At 25.2% G+C, this 16,271-nt stretch overlaps 1 protein-coding gene across 1 annotated transcript in view; it reads right to left on the bottom strand.

Moving 5' to 3' along the window:
• LOC111688957 (ras GTPase-activating protein 1) overlaps positions 1–16,271 on the bottom strand; it is a 32,569-nt gene that overhangs the window by 14,828 nt on the left and 1,470 nt on the right. Inside the window, exon 2 of the mRNA XM_046945928.1 lies at positions 14,070–14,333. Within this exon, the coding sequence (XP_046801884.1) occupies positions 14,070–14,333 (264 nt within the window). The remainder of the gene's footprint in view (positions 1–14,069; positions 14,334–16,271) is intronic.

Genomic DNA, 16,271 nt, shown 5'->3' with positions numbered 1-16,271 from the left:
TGACGCGTAGAATGCTTAAAGTAGGATTCAATAAATCGACTTTCGAAATAATCGAACAATCGACTTGTTGTCGACTATTTTGTTCTAAAAAAAGTCTATAATTCGATCATGAAATAGTCTATGAAAAAAAGTCGACTTTGTAAATAAAAGTCGAAACAAGTCGTAAAAAGTCAATAACTCGAAAATAGTAGAAAAAGTCAAGTCGATAACTCGAAAATAGTAGAAAAAAGCCAAAATAGTCGAAAATGTTAAAAAAGTGGAAAAAGAGTCAAAAACTCTAACTCTAACATAGTCGGAAAAACTCGAAATGAAATCGTCTATGAAAAAAAGTCGAAAATTCGACTTTGTAAATAAAAGTCGAAAAGTCGTAAAAAGTCGATAACTTGAAAATAGTAGAAAAAAGTCGAAATAGTTAAAAAAGTGGAAAAAGAGTCAAAAACTCTAACATAGTCGGAAAAACTCGAAATGAAATCGTCTATGAAAAAAAGTCGACTTTGTAAATAAAAGTCGAAAAAAGTCGAAAAAAGTCGATAACTCGAAAACTCGAAGTAGAAAAAGTCAGAATAGTCAAGAATGTTAAAAAAGTGGAAAAAGAGTCAAAAACTCTAACATAGTCGGAAAAACTCGAAAAAAAAAATAGTCGAAAAAATTCGAAAAATTTCGTAAAAAGTCGATAACTTGAAAATAGTAGAAAAAGTCAAAATAGTCGAATATGTTAAAAAAGTGGAAAAAGAGTCAAAAACTCTAACATAGTCGGAAAAACTCGAAATGAAATCGTCTATAAAAAAAGTCGAAAAGTCGACTTTGTAAATAAAAGTCGTAAAATGTCGACAACTTGAAAATAGTAGAAAAAAGTCAAAATAGTCGAAAATGTTAAAAAAGTGAAGAAAAGAGTCAAAAACTCTAACATAGTCGGAAAAACTCGAAAAAAGAAAAAAAAAATAGTCGAAAAAATTCGAAAAATTTCGTAAAAAGTCGATAACTCGAAAATAGTAGAAAAAGTCAAAATAGTCGAAAATGTTAAAAAAAGTGGAAAAAGAGTCAAAAACTCTAACATAGTCGGAAAAACTCGAAAAAAGTAAAAAAAAAAATAGTCGAAAAAAGTCGTAAAAATTCGATAACTCGAAAATAGTAGAAAAAAGTCAAAATAGTCGAAAATGTTGAAAAAGTGGAAAAAGAGTCATAAACTCTAACATGGTCGGAAAAACTCGAAATGAAATCGTCAATGAAAAAAAGTCGAAAAGTCGACTTTGTAAATAAAAGTCGAAAAATCGAAAAAAGTCGTAAAAAGTCGATAACTCGAAAATAGTAGAAAAAAGTCGAAAATGTTAAAAAAGTGAAGAAAAGAGTCAAAAACTCTAACATAGTCGGAAAAACTCGAAAAAAGTAAAAAAAAGTCAAAAAAAAGTCGAAAAATGTCGAAAAGTCGAAAAATGTCGAAAAAAAAGTCTAAAAAGTCGAAAAAAGTCGGAAAAACTATTTATAAAATACTAAAAATCGACTAAATAAAAAATAGAAAAATCGTAGACTTTTATTTAAATAAAAAAAAGTCGAAAATTGCATAAAATGCAATAAACTGAATGCAAAAAGTCGACTTTGCATTCAGAATGTTATTATCAGGGCAAGGATTTTCATGCAGTAAAAAATTAAAAGTTAAATTCAAAAGTAACCAAAACGCTATTAGGACTGGACAGGAAGAGTATAAGGATTGTAGTAGGTGTAATAACCAGACACTGCTCAATTGGAGCCTTTAGGGGTAAAGGGTGTCGGTAACACATAGGTTTTTTGCAGTTTGTATGGGAACGAAGAAGAACTGGCGACTGTAGCGCATATTTTATGCCACTGTCCCAGATTGCAGAGTCTGAGACTGAAATGGCTGGGTAAAGGATTCCACGATGAACTAGGAGATGTAGCAGGGAGAAACCTAGGCAACAACAAATCGATGCTATTTTGTAGCAAATTCTTGGATTCGTAAAGAAAACTAGTTAAAAGTTATTCTGAGTTACTGACTACAAACCTGCATTTTGCATAAAAATTCTTGTCCTGATTATAATATTATAATTAATATAAAATTAGTTTTCTTTTAAGAAACCCCGTTTACTCTTTAATTTCCTCTATCATTGTTTCCAAAGAAACCCATCCCCCATTTTGCTGGAAATACTTTTAATATAAAATTCATTATAAATATAAAAAAAATATTACTTTCATTTGTTTATAAGTTTTGCTTTTCTTAGAATATACAATAAATTTCAATTTAAAATAAATTTTGTGCTTAAAACACAAACTTGTGACCTGTTGGTCAATAATTTAAAAACTGACACATCTACTTTTTTTGTTTAGAAAGAAACCAAATTTTCTTTTTTTTAATATAAACATTTAAATTTTTCAACACATTTTAAATTAAAATAAAAAAGAAAGATAAAGTGTAGGAGACACTTACACACACACACAGACTAGGAAGGAAAGGGTCATTAACTTTATATTAAAGTATTTAGATTTAAAATTAAATAAACAAAAAAATAATAAAATTTAAAATGATTTAAAGGTTCATTAATTTAATTTTATGTTTAAAATTTATTTAATTTTCTTTTGAAATGAAATTAAAATAAAATAAAACATGAAAATAATTTTAATTCATTAACAGTTAATTGTTTTATTTAATATTATAATGAAACAACTTTTTTTCCTTTTAATTTGCCTTTTTTTTGCAATGACAATTAAGATTTTTATAATGATTGTTAACTGATTAGTAATACTTTTGAATAATAAACATCACAATATTGAAAATAATTGCACATCATTCACTCACTCACTCACTCCCTCAGTCAATCAATTTTATTTTTGTTGTATTCATTTCATTCATTCTTTTTTTTTTTAAACGTTTAGAGATTTTTGTGTTTAACGTGTCATACTTTAAATAGCAATAAAAAATATTTATTTGTTTTATTATTTTAAATTCTGTAGACATAATGACTACTCGTCAGATTGATTACAAAATATGGGCTCTTTATTAGATAAAGACACAAGATTTTAATTGCAATTGAAATTTTTAATTAATAATTTTTAGAAATTTGTAAATTTTAAGAAATTCCATTAAAATGTGTTATAATCCGAAAATTACACATTATAATGAGATTATAATTAGTTATAGCAAGTTATAAAGCCATTATAATGGTATATAATCCATAATAATGCCATTATAATGAATTATAATATATTTTAATGCGATTATAATGGATTATAATCCATTATAATACCATTATAATGGATTATAATCCACTTTAATGCCATTATAATGGATTATAATCCATTATAATACGATTATAATGGATTATAATCCGCTTTAATGCCATTATAATGGATTCTAATCTATTATAATATCATTATAATGGATTATAATCTATTATAATACCATTATAATGAATCATAATCTATTAAAATACCATTATAATGGATTATAATCCATTGTAATACGATTATAATGGATTATAATACGCTTTAATACCATTATAATGGATTATAATCCATTATAATACAATTATAATGAATCATAATCTATTATAATACCATTATAATGGATTATAATCCATTATAATACGATTATAATGGATTATAAACCGCTTTAATGCCATTTTAATGGATTCTAATCCATTATAATACAATTATAATGAATCATAATCCATTATAATACCATTATAATGAATCATAATCTATTAAAATACCATTATAATGCATTATAATCCATTACATTACGATTATAATGGATTATAATCCGCTATAGTGCCATTATAATGGATTATAATCCATTATAATACCATTATAATGAATCATAATCCATTATAATACGATTATAATGGATTATAATCCGCTTTAATGCCATTATAATGGATTATAATCCATTATAATACAATTATAATGAATCATAATCTATTATAATACCATTAAAATGGATTATAATCCATTATACTACGATTATAATGGATTATAATCCATTATAATACGATTATAATGGATTATAATACGCTTTAATACCATTATAATGGATTATAATCCATTATAATACAATTATAATGAATCATAATCTATTATAATACCATTATAATGCATTATAATCCATTATATTACGATTATAATGGATTATAATCCGCTATAGTGCCATTATAATGGATTATAATCCATTATAATACCATTATAATGAATCATAATCCATTATAATACCATTATAATGAATCATAATCCATTATAATACGATTATAATGGATTATAATCCGCTTTAATGCCATTATAATGGATTATAATCCATTATAATACAATTATAATGAATCATAATCTATTATAATACCATTATAATGGATTATAATCCATTATACTACGATTATAATCCATTATAATACGATTATAATGGATTATAATACGCTTTAATACCATTATAATGGATTATAATCCATTACAATACAATTATAATGAATCATAATCTATTATAATACCATTATAATGGATTATAATCCATTATAATACGATTATAATGGATTATAATCCGCTTTAATGCCAATTTAATGGATTCTAATCCATTATAATACAATTATAATGAATCATAATCCATTATAATTTCATTATAATGAATCATAATCTATTAAAATACCATTATAATGCATTATAATCCATTATATTACGATTATAATGGATTATAATCCGCTATAGTGCCATTATAATGGATTATAATCCATTATAATACAGTTATAATGGATTATAATCCATTATAATACCATTATAATGAATTATAATCCATTATAATACCATTATAATGGATTATAATCCATTATATTACGATTATAATGGATTATAATCCATTATAATACAATTATAATGAATCATAATCTATTATAAAATCATTATAATGGATTATAATCTATTAAAATACCATTATAATGGATTATAATCCATTATATTACGATTATAATGGATTATAATCCATTATATTACGATTATAATGGATTATAATCCATTATAATACAATTATAATGAATTATAATATATTATAATGCGATTATAATGGATTATAATCCGCTACAACGCCATTATAATGGATTATAATCTATTATAATACCATTATAATGAATCATAATCCATTATAATACCATTATAATGGATCATAGTTCATTATACCATTATAATGGATTATAATCCATTATAATACAATTATAATGGATTATAATCCATTATAATGAAGTTTAATCCTTTCTAATATAATTATAATGGATCATAATGTATTATAATACTATTATAATTGATTATAATCCATTATAATGGTAGTATAATACATTATGATCCATTAATGCCTTAATGAATTATCCATAATGAATTATAACACAATTTTTTGCTCCATTTTAAATTGTCACATAATTTCTATTGACACAAAGTTTCATTTGATATAAAACATTGTTGTTGAAAACATATTTTTTTTCCTTTGTTAAAATAAAAGTAATTTAACCTTAACCGTGATTTCACAATCTTAGGTAAATAGCAAAAAAAAAAAAAACAAAAAAATATTTAAACTCCCACAATAAATGACTGACGCCTGGTTTCCTCTTGACCAATTTACTGTTCCTACATATATGCTGAACAAACAAAGTTGACAAATAAATAAAAAAAAAACTGCTCATAACTTATAAACTTAAACAAACAAACAATATTGAAAGTTAAAAACTACAACAACTAAAACTTTTACCAAATACACAAATTACCAAGCACGTGCTGCAAAATAAGGGGGCTGGGGGGTTTTAAGACTAGTAAAATGTCAGGGTAATAACAGTATTTATAAAGAGTTTGTTTATACTTAGTTACAAAGTTAACAATTTAAGGTGACACAGTCAACACACAGTAAAAGTGTAAAACGTAGATTTTTTTTCAAAACACACAATATTGACTTCTGTTTAAAATTCAACAAAATAAAAGATATTATTTTTATTGCATTAAATTTGTAATAAAAATGACACATAAAATAAATAAAAATTTGTGTTTCTTTTTTTTTTTTAATTTGCTAAATTTGGAATTAACTTCCTTCTTTATAAAATACAAAAAAACGTAGAGCTTGTCTTTTGTTTATTTTTAAAACTTGTTGTGTGTTTGTTATGAATTTCAATTGCATTTATTGTTGACTTTTAATTATTATTATAATTTCTTTAATTATTTACTTAAATAGCAACTGTATCTGCTGAAATGTCTAGTAATTTTGTTCTAAATAATCGCAATATACATTTAAAGTTCAACCAACCCCCCACCCCCCCGGGGGCATGTTACCTTGGTGAAGCCTTCGCCTTGGTGTTATTGCAATCTCGGGGTATAAAGTGGTGGACAATATCTCTAGTCTGGCTGGGACTAAAAAATTGGTTATAATCTACTGTTTGGCTTAGTCCTTGCATAGATTTAAAGAGGTCAGACTAGAGCACCGCATAATCTGGTACTACAGGGGGCTAGTTGGCCGCAGAACTATGTCCTGACTGGTCACCGCCCCCGGGGGCATGTTTCCATGATAAAACCTCCAACATGGTGTATTGCAATCCCGGGGTAAAGAGGTGCTACCAATACCTCTAGTCTGCCGGGAATGGTGATGTCAAATGTATCCTTGGCATCGCCCCGGAATGATTTGGCATGAGGTCTAACTAGAGCACTATATAATCTGGCACTACGGGTGGTCAGTTGCCCGCATGACTATGTCCTGGCTGGTCAGTTGGTTGAGGTTCCATCGGGATCCACGTAGTGGCTGTGGTTTAATACCGAAAATCGCGGGGAGAGAAGGACTGATATATCCTATATCTAATCGGTTGGATAAATCTCTCTTCGAAGAGGTATGTGTACAAAGCAGCATATGTTGGATACCTAAACCCGATCGGTACCGTTCGTGTAGTGGGACGCCAGTATATACTGGGGAATTGTCAGGTCAGTATTCAATGGTTGCCTGTCATCCCATAAATCGATCTTTCTGATCATGGGAATTGAACTGATGCTAGACCAGTGACTGTTTTTTTCTTGTCGGGGTACACATTGGGGATTTAATCCTATGCGGCTTGTCATTCCGCAACGGGGCTTCTATGGCAAGAGATTAGATAGCTCGAGTACTTCAACAAAGTGCTTGTACATGGACCGGACATCCATGTACAAAAATTGCTACCTGAATTCTTCTTTGAGGAATTCAGGGGCGCTTGGTAGATCGTGTCTAGTCTACCTAGTGGATGAAAAAGACCACCGTGAAATAAGGCCGTCAAGGCAGGTGCTCACGTTAAATCTTTCGACATTCAAGTCCTGGCTAGTCAGTTGGTTGAGGTTCCTTTGGGATTCACTTAGTGGCTGCAGTTTAAACCCAAATTCGCGGGGAGAGTAAGTGGCGGTTAAAAGACTGATGTAAAGTCAATATTTCGGTATAAGTTTGGTGCTATTGCCGAAAACAACAGATACCCCATAGATGTCACAGAGGAGTTACTGTGGGCCTAAGCGTTGGAAATCGGTTGGTATTAATTGTATATGGTACAGAATAAATGTGGGGTACTGCTGGCCACATCCACCCGTCTACCTATAATTAATGTCTCGTATGTTTTTCTCTTATGAATGTGTTGTATGAATAAGATGTGTGCTGGATTGAATGATGATGGATGAAAGGTATCATATACATATGATACCATTGAATTTTCCTTTCTTGTCCAGATATGTTCAGAGTTTACTGTGCTCATATCAGAATTACCACAGTGTGTCTCTGTGAGTGAGGACAATGTCTTCGGCTTATTTGATGGATTCTCTAGGTGCTGTTGCCGAATCAACAGAGGCCATCCAATGGTCAGAGATTAGATAGCTCGAGTACTTCAGCAAAGTACTTGTGCATGGACCACCGGTCAAAGAAAATGTACAAAAATTGCCATCTGAGTTCTTCATTGAAGAAGGTGCCATCCAATGGCCCTCAAGTTTCGAGTGTACCCAATGGATAAAAAAGACTACCGTGTAAGATAAGGCCATCAAGGCAGGTGCTCACGTCAAAACTCTCGACATTTATACCCTTCACCATGATGTTTTCAAAAAATACCAATTGCAAAACGTTAAAGTACCAAAAGGTCCCCCTTTTGGGACCTTTGCATAGAAATCCTTATCCTGATTATTAATATATATAAAAATGTGTTTGTATGTTTTTAGACTACTAAACGACTGAACCGATTTTCTTGGAATTTACACAGCGTATTCCTGTATGTCTGGAATAGGTTAATTTTTATTTAGAAATTTCAAGTGGGCGAGGAGCCACGCCCATATTAAGAAAATATAAAAATTCGTACATTTGAGTTAATTTTACAGTTAGAGTCCTCAAATTTTGTCGGAGCCACTTTAGTGTCAATATGATTATTTTTAACGAAAAAAGTGGGCGGATTACCTTTAGGGGTCGTGGTACCTTCGATATAAATGAAATACGAAAATTGATTAATCTTGAAAACTATTACAGTCACAGAATCTTAAAATTTTGGGTAATAAATTGGCGGACAACCCCTGAGGGTAGCGTCAGCTCCAATTTTAATTATATACAAAAATTCATTTATCTGAGAATCTAATAAAACTTAATTCTTAAAATTTTTGCGCGAAGAACTTTAATATTCATTTGAACATTTTTAAGGAAAAATAGCGGACTTTCATCTGCACTAACTGATAAGAGAGTGGCAACCGCAATAAAAAAAAATAATTATTATTAAATAAAAAAATAACAAAAGAACACAGATCGCCATATTCAATTATAATACTTCCAGTTAATTATAAAAAAGTAAAACCTGACCACCATATTTAAATACTTCAACCCGCGTGTTATATTTATAGAAAAAAGGAAATTCAACAACTTAACACTTGTTGTTGTTTTAATGAACAAAAAGAAAATGCGTTGATGACCAACTGACTTATATGACAGACTACTTGGCTGGCTCAATAGCTGACTAACAATCTGTTGTTGTCATCAAAGTCTTTGTTTAATTTTGTTTTCTTATTCAGTTTTTTTTTCGTTGCAAGTATTTCATTTGTTTCATAGTTTTGTTTTTCAACATCATCATCATCATCATGTTGTTGATAATATAAAGCGCACTCTTGTCTTTTCATTTTTTTTGAAAATATATAAATTGTATGTCTTTAGGGTCGTCGTCACATTACATTGTCTCGTCTTTTGATTTGTATTCCTTTTTTTTATTTATAAAGCATATATAGCTGTTGCTTGTCTTTGTTGTTGTTGTTGTTTTTTTAAAGAAGTTTTTATCATACATTTTTTTATGATTTTTTCTTTTTTTATTATTGAAATTATTCTCTAATATATTAATGAACTTTATATTAATAATTATCACGCACTATATTTTTATGGTAAGCAACAAGCTTTGTTCAAAGAACAACAAAGTAGTTTTTTTTAGGGATTTATTGGAGACAGAAGAATTAGGTTAATTGAGTTTAAGACATAATACTAATAAAATAGTTTTTAGAATCAAAATTTCAGATTTATTGTTGTATTTAAGAAGAAAAGAGAGTTTATGTTTGATGTATTAGAATACTTAAAAATTTATTATAATTTGTTATAATGACATTATAATTAACTGTAGTTGCAACAAAATCACTTAATAACGTGTTATAATTCATTATAATCTCATTATAATGTGTTATAATCCATTATAATCACTTTATAATGTGTTATAATCCATTCTATTCACATTATAACGAATTGTAATCCATTATAATGATATTATAATGTGTTATAATCCATTATAATCACATTATAATGTGTTATAATTCATTATAATCACGTTATAATGTGTTATAATCCATTATATTCACATTATAATGTGTTATAATCCATTATAATCACATTATAATGTGTTATAGTCCATTATAATCACATTATAATGTGTTATAATCCATTATAATAACATTATAATGTGTTATAATCCATTATAATAACATTATAATGTGTTATAGTACATTATAATCACATTATAATGTGTTATAATCCATTATAATCACATTATAATGTGTTATGATCCATTATAATCACATTATAATGTGTTATAATTCATTATAATCTCATTATAATGTGTTATAATCCATTATAATCACTTTATAATGTGTTGTAATCCATTCTAATCACATTATAACGAATTGTAATCCATTATAATGATATTATAATGTGTTATAATCCATTATAATCACATTATAATGTGTTATAATTCATTATAACCACGTTATAATGTGTTATAATTCATTATAATCACATTATAATGTGTTATAATCCATTATAATCATATTATAATGTGTTATAGTCCATTATAATCACATTATAATGTGTTATAATCCATTATAATCACTTTTTAAAGTGTTATAATGTTATTGTAATGCTTTATTTAATCAATAAGTTAATGTATTTCATTTTTAATGAATAACTAAAATATTTGTGGTTTTATAAATCATTTGAAATATTTATATTAAAACAAATCATATCTATTTCTATTGTATTAACTAAACCAAACATTATTTCATTAACAGCTCATCTGTTAAGTAGAGTGACTAATTATTTAAAAAAAAAAAAACAATATATTGAAAAATCTTTATAAAATATAACTTCATGATTAAATGACTAACAATAAACTTATAATAATAATTTAAAAAAAAAAGATATATAATAACGTTTTTTTTAATAAACAAACTAAACTTGTTAGTATGATTAATTAAAAATGATTTATTTTTAAAATCAAATAGTTGAAATTAAAGAACTAGAACTTCTTGTTAATTTAAATATTTAAAAAAAAAGTTTGGTGAAACTTTTTAATAGAGTTTAAAAGAGTTTTATTTCTTTTTGTATTCTTCCTGGTCTAAGGCAACTGAATGTTTAACGTTTATGGAACTTTTAATTTAGTTTGTGACTTTTTTTCATTTCTACACTTTATTTCCTTTCTAGTCATTTTAAAAATTATTACGTCTGTCTTCCTTGTCTGTCTGTTTAAAACGTTTTTTATATGTTAAGTGCTAAAAAAATATATACAAAATATGTTTGTTAGATGTATGTTTCGTTTTTGTTTTTGTTTCTTTTAATTGTTTCATTTTTTATTGTTTTGTGTGTGTGTGTGTTCTTAAGTTACGTTTAGCGCGCTACTGTATGTCTTAGTAAAGATATATGTGTATAAAATAAAAGACCCCAAAAGAAAAATATGAGTCACAACATATTTACCTTATGTGAGTTAAATACGTATTTATTTTGCATACATTGTCCGTTGTTTGTCCGTGTGTGTGTGTGTGGTAGGTATACTTTAATGTTTGCATAAATCTACTTAAAAGTTTTTCTTTTTTTTTTTAAATAGAACAATAAGTGAACTAAAATGAGTAATAAACAAAAACTTAGGTTTATAACCTTATGGGAGAATAGACTTTAAAATAAATTTTAATTATATATACAAATGTGGAAACAAACATTTAAAGGGATATTTTAAGATAGAGGAGAGAAAATTTAAGTTAAAATTTGTTCAAAAAATGTTAAATGAATTATAAAGTCATAAATAAGTAATATAATGTATGAAAAATGCATTATCAGGTGTTATAATCTTTTATAATGCCATTATAATCAATTATAATGCATTATAATCAATTATAATGCATTATAATCAATTATAATGCATTATAATCTAATACAATGGAATTATAATCAATTATAATGCATTATAACAGATTATAATACCATCATAATGGATTATAAGCTATTATAATGGTATTATAATCAATTATAATTCATTATAATCCATTTTGGTGGTATAATAATTCATTATAATGCATTTTAATAGATTATAATACCATTATAATAGATTATAATCAATTATAATGCATTATAATCTATTTTAAATTCATAATAATACATTATAATCTATTATAATGGTATTATAATCAATTATAATGGTATTATAATCAATTATAATGCATTATAATCCATTATAATGGTATTATAATCAATTATAATTGTATTATAATCAATTATAATGTATTATAATCAATTATAACGCATTATAATCCATTATAATGGTATTATAATCCATTATAATGGTATTATAATCAATCATAATGCATTATAAACCATTATAATGGTATTATAATCAATTATAATACATTATAATCCATTATAATGGTATTATAATCCATTATAATGGTATTATAATCAATTATAATGCATTATAATCAATTATAATGACATTATAATCCATTATAATGGTATTATAATCAATCATAATGCATTATAATCCATTATAATGGTATTATAATCCATTATAATGCAATATAATCTATTATTATGCATTATAATCCATTATAATGGCATTATAATCCATTATAATGGTATTATAATCAATTATAATGCATTATAATCCATTATTATGCATTATAATCCATTATAATGGTATTATAATCAATTATAATGGATTCGAATCCATTATAATGGTATTATAATCAATTTTAATGCATTATAATCCATTATAATAGTATTATAATCCATTATAATGGTATTATAATCAATTATAATGCATTATAATCCATTATAATGATATCATAATCCATTTTAATGGTATTATATTCCATTATTATGCATTATAATCCATTAAAATGGCTTTATAATCAATTATAATGCATTATAATCCATTATAATGGTATTATAATCCATTATAATGCATTATAATCCATTATAATCAATTATAATGCATTATAATCCATTATAATGGTATTTTAATCAATTATAATGCATCATAATTCATTATAATGGTATTATAATCAATTATACTGCATTATAATACATTATAATGGTATTATAATCAATTATAATGCATTATAATTCATTATAATGGTATTATAATCAATTATAATGCATTATAATCCATTATAATGGTATGATAATCAATTATAATGCATTATAATGGTATTATAATCAATTATAATGCATTATAATTCATTATAATGGTAATATAATCCATTATTATGCATTATAATGTATTATAATGGCTTTATAATCAATTATAATGCATTATAATCCATTATAATGGTATTATAATCAATTATAATGCATTATAATAGTATTTTAATCAATTATAATGCATTATAATCCATTATAATCGTATTATAACCCATTATCATGCATTATAATCCATTATAATGGCTTTATAATCAATTATAATGCATTATAATCCATTATAATGGTATTATAATTCATTATTATGCATTATAATTAGTTATAATGGTATTATAATCAATTATAATGTATTATAATACACTATAATGACTTTATAATTAATTATAATGCATTATAATCCATTATTATGCTTCATAATCCATTATAATGGTATTATAACCAATTATAATGATATTATAATTCATTATTATGCATTATAATCCCATATAATGACTTTACAATCAATTATAATGCATTATAATCCATTATTATGCTTTATAATCCATTATAATGGTATTTTAAACAATTATAAATCATTATAATCCATTATTATGCATCATAATCCATTATAATGGTATTACAATCCATTATAATGGTATTATAATCCATTATAATGGTATTATAATCAATTATAATGCATTATAATCCATTATAAGGGAATTATAATGCATTATAATTAATTATAATTCCATTATAATGGTATTATAATCCATTATTATGAATTATAATCCATTATAATCAATTATAATCCGTTATAAAGGTATTATAATAAATTATATTTCATTATAATCTAATCAATTATAATCCATTATAATCTAATCAATTATAATCCATTATAATGTCATTATAATCCATTATAATGCATTATAATGCTATTATAATCAATTAGAATATAATTATAATGCATTATAATTCATTATTTTGTCATTTAGAATCCATTTTTACAAAATAAAATTATATTTAAAACCTATTTTCCTTATTAATTCACTTTTTTAAAACTTTTGCAATATTTTCTTTATTTTTTTCTTATTAAAAAAATATAAACTAAAAATATGAATAAAAAATAATTTTCTTTGAAATCACTTACCATTTAACATATTAATACCATCAAATTCATCTTGATCCAATTCCTGTTGTAAATCACCCATATCGAAAGCAACACCACCGCCACCGCCACCACCACTACCAGCACCTCCACCACCACCAGCTGCTGACATGCCCGCAACAAAATTATTTATACCAACACCACCACCAGCAAAGGCAGCTAAATTACCATCATCTGAACCGCCAATGGGTGAGCCAAGTTTATCTTTTTGTATGACAACATCCACGTTGCCCAGGCGTATTAAATCTGCCATTTTGGGTGGTAATGGTAAAATATTGGGTAGAATTTTGAAAGATTTTTTTTTTAAATATGCACAAGGGTAATGGGAAGAATTAAAGGTTAAAATATTATAAAAAGAGAAATTGGGGTTTTTGTTTTAAGTGCGTTTTTTTTTTATATGTATATGAAGCTGGTGATTAAGCTTGTTTTATTACTTTTTTTTTTTTTTTTGTTTAGCTTAAGCGAGTATATTTTTGTTTTAAAAGCTGTGATATTTTATTTATTATGTTTAAAATATGGCAGTGGCTTTGACAGGCTTGTTTAAAGCTGTTTAAAAAAAATTTTTGATTTATATAAATCACACCTTTGGTTTCTGTTTTAAACAATTCCTTTAAGTTTTGTTTTATTAATCATGTTATAAAGTTCTTCCTGATTTGTTCTTTTTCTTTTGTAATGACAAATATTTTCTTAAGTTTAGTGTTTTAAGTTTTTAAATATTTTATATTTCAAATGGCACTAAGAGTTTTTTTTTTTTGCTGCTTTTATGTTTTCTTGAAAAAAACCGGCTTAATTACCAAGTGGGCGTTTAATTACGTCGGCCCCATTTGAGGAGACACTTTTCTTTTGCATTAAAAAGCAGGATGTGTGTAAAAATGATTTTTCTTTTTTTTCGTTTGTTTCAAAGTTATGCAGATATTATAATGATTTAAACGTATGTGATGGGCTGGTTTGTGGTTAGTTTTTGTTTATCCATTTATTAATATATAAGAAGAACACATGTTGTGTGGACTGTAATGAGTTGCGAAAAATGTGAAATATGTTAAGAAAATTATTTAAGTGGTAAGTAGGTAGAGATTTGTAAAAAAAAGTGTTTAAAAGTGAAAAAAATAACTCCAAAATGTTTTAAATTAAAAGTAAATAAATTTATTATTCATTATAATTCCATTATAATGCATTATTAAACATTATAATGCATTATAATACTTTATAATGCTTTATAATACATTATAATGCTATTATAATGCATTATAATACATTATAATGTATTATAACACATTATAATCCTATTATAATGCATTATAACACAATATAATCCATTATAATACTATTATAACGCATTATAATACTATTATAATGCATTATAATACGTTATAATGGATTATAATACATTATAATGCTATTATAATGCATTATAATACATTATAATGCTATTATAATGTATTATAACATATTATAATACTATTATAATGCATTATAATACGTTATAATAGATTATAATACATTATAATGCTATTATAATGCATTATAATACATTATAATGCTATTATAATGCATTATAATACATTATAATGCTATTATAATGCATTATAATACATTATAATGCTATTATAATACATTATAATGCTATTATAATGCATTGTAATACATTATAATGCTATTATAATGTATTATAACACATTATAATGCTATTATAATTCATTATAATAGCATTATAATGCATTATAATATATTATAATGCTATTATAATGCATTATAATGCTATTATAATGGATTATAATACATTATAATGTATTATAATGCATTATAACACATTATAATGCTATTATAAAGCATTATAACACATTATAATACTATTATAATACATTATAATTCATTATAATACTATTATAACACATTATAGTGCTATTATAATGCATTATAATACATGATAAAGTTATTATAATGCATTATAACACATTATAATACATTATAATGCTATTATAATACATTATGAAGCTTTTATAATGCATTGTAACATATTACAATGCTATTATAATGCATTATCACACATTATAATGCTAGTAAAATGCATTATAATACATTATAATGCTAGTATAATGCATTATTATGCATTATAATACATTACATTAAGTTACAATGCATTATAATACATTATAATGCTATTATAATTCATTATAATACATT

This window comes from Lucilia cuprina, chromosome 3, assembly GCF_022045245.1.
Source record: "Lucilia cuprina isolate Lc7/37 chromosome 3, ASM2204524v1, whole genome shotgun sequence".
NCBI lineage: Eukaryota > Metazoa > Arthropoda > Insecta > Diptera > Calliphoridae > Lucilia > Lucilia cuprina.
This window is presented reverse-complemented; position numbering and strand designations above follow the sequence as displayed.